This window comes from Vigna unguiculata, chromosome 4 (assembly GCF_037176805.1).
Source record: "Vigna unguiculata cultivar grain cowpea cultivar isolate G323 ecotype 2 chromosome 4, ASM3717680v1, whole genome shotgun sequence".
In the NCBI taxonomy this organism is placed as follows: domain Eukaryota; kingdom Viridiplantae; phylum Streptophyta; class Magnoliopsida; order Fabales; family Fabaceae; genus Vigna; species Vigna unguiculata.
In genome coordinates this window covers 8,194,980-8,200,246 of record NC_140795.1, presented here as the reverse complement: position 1 = coordinate 8,200,246, position 5,267 = coordinate 8,194,980, and the positions used below count along the sequence as shown (strand labels likewise).

Below are 5,267 nucleotides of genomic sequence, written 5' to 3'. Positions count from 1 at the left end.
TTGAACTTTTGGAAAACATCAAACACCTATAACTTTTGTTGGAGGAAAAACACCAAACTCATATATGTAAAATCATCTACAAACAATAAAAAGTATCTAATGTAATATAAGGATGTTGTGTTCATTGGGCCAGATAAACCCGTGTGTATAAGTTGTAATTTTTCAGTAGCTCCTCAACTTGCTTCAACAAAAAATGAAAATTTTCTTTTCTTTCCATATTGACATACATCACATACATTGTCATGTTTTATACATTGTCATGTTTCTTAATAGAAGACATATTTTGCACCAAATTATTAAACTTCATTTGCCTTAAAGTTGAGAAACTAAAATGTCGAAGCCTTTTATGTCGCAAGAAAGAATCATCTACTTTGTTTGGAAAAGCTTGCAGAACAATTTTCTCTATCATTTTAATAGACAATATCCCACATCAATAGGGATCAAATATGGTACATCTCATGTTTTCAAAATGTAAACCATAATTTTTTTCAATCATTTGCCACACACTAAAAAACTTTTACTTAAATCAAGCATAAATAAAACATTTGAAATATATTTAGTACCTAAAGAAGTTTCAACAACAACCGCTCCCTTTCCTTTAACATAAACATTTTCTTTATTGCTAATAGTGACTTGGAGAAGTAAGACTGATCAATTTCCTTGAAAAAATTGCATCATGAGTCAAATGATTGGTACACTCGTTTTTTGTGACCTAAGCTTCTCTAGTGCTACTTGTAGAGTGATATGAAGTACCATATAGTTGTTCCTCAATCTGCTTTTGGTGCTTAATAACATGAACTTGTTATCTTTGTTGTTTTGCCTTGTTTTTGCACACTATTGAAGTTTTATAATCATCTCCCCCTTGTTTGAGAAACACCTTATCATTAAGGTGAAATTAGGACCGTAGTTGAGACCATCAAGAAAAGTTACTACGAGGATGAGAAAAGTGTCCTTTGATGTTAAGCGAGACAAGACATTTTTACATTATTGGGCTTCCTAAGCTTATACTATATTTCAAAATAAAAACTCAAGAGCTTGGATAAATGGATTTGTTAATCTAGTGTTAGAATAGTTTGAGTCATCAACTATCAGATTGATCTACTCCCATGCTAGCATTGGATATATCATAGTTTGGATCATAAAAACATGGTCAAATTAAGGAATTGCTAAGACGGATACATTTATAAGAGTACTTTTCAATGCTTGAAGGGATATGGAGGCTTCCTCTTACCATAAGAAGTTATCTTTTTTAAGAGATTTGTGATAGAGGAGGGAATAAATGCATATGGATAACCTAGTTAATCCTAGAAATCCAAACCGGAAGCAATGTGTCCAATAATACTAATCAATCTCTATTTTACAAAGTATTTATAACCCAAAATTACCAATTCTCACCCAAAATTAAGTTTACCAATTCTCACCCAAATAAACTATTAATTATTTGGTAGGGTAAGAAGATAAGTACTTGTTTTTTTTTTTTTTTTTAAATATAGTATAACAATATTTTCTTTAATGTGTTCGTTTTGGTACCCTCTCTACTATTAACTGAAATTATAGGAAGTTATAACTTTGGTAGGTGTCACTTTTAAATCAGGAGAGAATCTAGTTAGATAATAAGTGAAACCATAACAAAATTACGATTTTAACAAATTTTGGTCAAAAAAGGGGATAAATCCTCTCATATGAAAAAAGAAGAATATATTATGAATTTAATGAAGTTCCAACTAATACAGCAAATCAAGTAGCTTAACTGAAGAAAACAGAATAAGCATCAAATTTGAAGACCCCCCTCAATCCCTCCACACATCAGTCTAAGAAATTCCTATAAAATGAACTATCCAATCTCTGTAAAGATATCCACAGATGAGTTATTTCACAAATAAAGTACTTAGCAGAAAAATATGCCTAAAAAACTAAAAAATTCTGTAAAATTTAAGCATCGCTGGTTCAAAATGCACTAAGTGAACCAAATTCTTGAAAAATCTATTTACCACATGGCTTTTGCCTATAATATATATAAATATTGAACATACAAGGAGGCATGTCACGAAACCTACAAAAAATAACATGTAGCAGGTATGTTTAAAGATGAAAAGTAGTGACCTCTCGTTAATTTGAATTATGACACTACCATCATCAGCAATACATGATAAATATGCTCCAGAATACAGAAGAAGAAAAAGCAAAAACTACTTCGTGTAAATTTCCAAATACAGTCTATCAAAATTATTGCCTAGCATATTTTACTTGGTGACAACACAGAACTTCTCTGACAGGCTACATTTAACATGGACTTAGATTCTAAAGAATATGGTAAAACAACATTTGACATGTTATCTCAAACTTTAATCATGATCACAGATGTGAGTTGATCTCAACTATAGGCCAAAATTGCACATCTGCACAAACTCCATATCATTGTCCACGTATTTGGTCCACAGATTTTTGTATTGATTCAATGCAATATCAAGCCAGGGTTTCATGTTTCCATTGTAATGAATGACTGCAGCTTTGTTGATCTCATCCATGCTAATGCTGGGATTGTAACCCAGGCCAAGCACGTGCCAGGATTTGTCCAATGATTTGGTTGAGGAGTAGAAGGTGATCAAACCTGGTGGCAAAGTCCCTGCTTTCCACAATGTTTGATCTTCATTCTGATAACAGAAAAACGCATTCAGCAACAGTACAGAATAATAGATTCAGCATTATTCAAGAAACTTTTTTCTGGCAAAATTAGAGTTGCATAGATCCTATTTGGATAAGATTCACATTAAATACTTAATGAGAAGAAATTAAGAAGACAAAATGAACAAAGTTTCTCCTAAAGTTAAGGTAAATTATGTATAAGTTAAATAAGCTTTAGGAGAAGTTAAATAAGAATCTGTACACATGATCACAGTAAATCAGAACCTAATCATTAGCACAGAAAAGGTAACTATAAGAAGAAATTTACCAAGTTCTGCCAATACTGGTAAGTGTCTGTACACTTTTCCCGCCTCCAAGCATCAAGGTTGAATATATTCATGCCATAGGCCCAAGCACAAGCTTTTGGATTGAATTTCTCCTTGATCAAAGGATGAGAGAAATTCATGTAATGGGCATATCGATGGAAAGAACCAAAACAGATCTCAACAGCACCGTTCACCTTTCCCTCCATATCAATTTTCCACAAACTTGTCAAGTCTTTCTGAACTACAACATCTTCATCCAAAAGCAAGATCTTATACAATTTAGGGTACATTTCTGGCAAGTAAAATCGAAGGTGATCCATCATGGACAGGGACTTGGCATTTTTCATGTTTGAATCATTTGTGCCATTTTCAGGCTGATTCATTTTCGCCGACTCAAGTTGCCTCAAGATAGGGACATATGATGAATTTAAGAATGTAAATTCTTCAACTGCTTTCACCTCCAAAAACGCACCCCCTTCTATAGGCCTCATCTTAAACCAAACCTTCATTGCCCCCACATTCATCCTGTTTGCAACAACATGAAAAACATGCTTCCATGGTTCCACTGCATTCTTCACAACAGATCTCACCACCACAGACACAGCTATTACATTGTCCGAGAATATCACATAATGATACAGAGTGGGATCTTCAAACTCTGGCCTCGGCCCTTCATCTCTATATTTCTCAGGATTTGAAATCTTCTCACCCATTAGTCTCATCGCCAAACAGTGTAAGCTCTTGGGAATCGATCTGGCTGAAATCAAGCTCGCCATTGCACCATTCTTCTTCGCCTTCGCAAGTGACTCATGAACAGCAAATATTGTATCCTTCAACTTCTGGATCTTCAACTGGTTATCATAATTCTCTTTCGCCTCAACAATGATCATACGTGCAATCTTCACTCTCTCCTTAACCTCCTTCTCAAACTGCTTCAGCACGTCCTCATCAATCGGACCATCTGTCTCAAACAATGACTTTTGGTAAACCGGCTTCATTGCAATATCCGAAAAATTGCGCGCCAACTCATCAAAAGTCTTCAATTGCTTAGAAATGTCAAGCTTGAGCTTCCTTGCATAAGCACCATAAGCATTCACTAGAGCTATGTGATCTTTAGCTTGCTGATGTATCAAATCCACTCGGGTCCTAAGAGGGTCAGATTTCAATGCCAAAAAAGTTCGATGCACGTATGCATTACCAGTGGTGGGAAGATCCTGTGACCAAAAAAAACACCTAAACCATTACATGGGGCCGTTCAATTTTTTCAAATCATCATGTGGCAAGGTTTTAAAAAACGGTCCATGACCATGATTTTGGCCAGAACACCAAGCTTTCCAGTCTCATTACAATTTCCCTAATTATCAAAGATCAATCACAATCTCGACTGTAACAACAATTTAAAACCTTTTCATGTGGGTTAAGCTTTAAATTGAATCTACTACAATGGGTCGTCTCCAATTTCGCAAATTAAACACGGGTTTCAATAAAAATCGAAAATTTGCACGAAAACACTAAAGGGCAAGGAAAAGTACTGAAAGAAAAAAGGAGCAACTTACAGATACATCGTGGGATGTGGAGGGGTTGTTGGTGAATAAGACCGAAAGGGTGGCGATGAAGAGAAGAGAGAACATGGCAGAGATGAAGATCCGGAAGGAGAAGAGACCACGAAAAGTAGATCCACCCCTGGTTCCTCTGGTAGCAACCGCCATTGGATCTTGAACCGAGGAAGTCAGATCCAAGAATAGGAAGAATCCGTGAGTGAAAAGTCGATTATGTGTGTGCTTTGATTGTTGTTAATTTTGAATTTAAGGGTGGAAATTGGAAAATGGAATTGGCATGGTTGTTTTGGGCACAAAATTAATAGGAGGATGAAGGAATGGGACAAGAAGGTTGTGTTGTTGTGATGATGTTAAAGTGAGAGATAGAGATAATGCAATGAATGCAGAGAGTGTGTAGTTGTGAGATTGTGTGTGAATGAGTAAAGGTGAGTTAGTAATGGTTCTCAGCCTGAAATCTGGGCTCCATCTCTCAATTTTTCCTTTTTCCTCTCTTCATTTTCATGGAAAATTTTCCTCTTTTTTTGACCTTCTTTTCTCTTCCTGTGCAAATCATGGATTGTTTTCAACTGTTATAATCTTATGTTTACTACCTTCATTTCAATCATTATACAATGTTTTAGAATTTAATGGCCCATTAAGTAATTTTCATATGATTTTTAATGTAGATTTAAAAAAGTCAAATTTATTATATAGTTTTTTATTACATGAAATTATTGATATGTATAATTGTTCCCTCAAAGTTTTATATGATGAATCA

The 5,267-nt window shown here is 34.7% G+C and overlaps 1 protein-coding gene across 1 annotated transcript; it reads right to left on the bottom strand.

Annotated features, from left to right (window-relative positions):
• Positions 1–2,081: 2,081 nt before the first annotated feature.
• On the bottom strand, positions 2,082–4,948 carry GAUT9 (galacturonosyltransferase 9). The gene is made up of 3 exons (XM_028068545.2): positions 4,508–4,948; positions 2,954–4,165; positions 2,082–2,654 (listed from the first exon to the last, which is right to left on the bottom strand). The coding sequence occupies exons 1-3, from the start codon at positions 4,658–4,660 to the stop codon at positions 2,379–2,381; spliced, it is 1,641 nt and encodes a 546-aa protein (XP_027924346.1). The 5' UTR covers positions 4,661–4,948; the 3' UTR covers positions 2,082–2,378.
• Between the last annotated feature and the right edge of the window lie 319 nt (positions 4,949–5,267).

Coding starts and splice junctions, on each gene's coding strand:
- GAUT9 (XM_028068545.2), bottom strand. CDS start 4,660: ATGGCGGTTGCTACCAGAGGAACCAGGGGTGGATCTACTTTTCGTGGT. Junction 4,166..4,507: donor CCACATCCCACGATGTATCT/GTAAGTTGCTCC, acceptor TTTTGGTCACAG/GATCTTCCCACCACTGGTAA. Junction 2,655..2,953: donor ACCAGTATTGGCAGAACTTG/GTAAATTTCTTC, acceptor TTCTGTTATCAG/AATGAAGATCAAACATTGTG.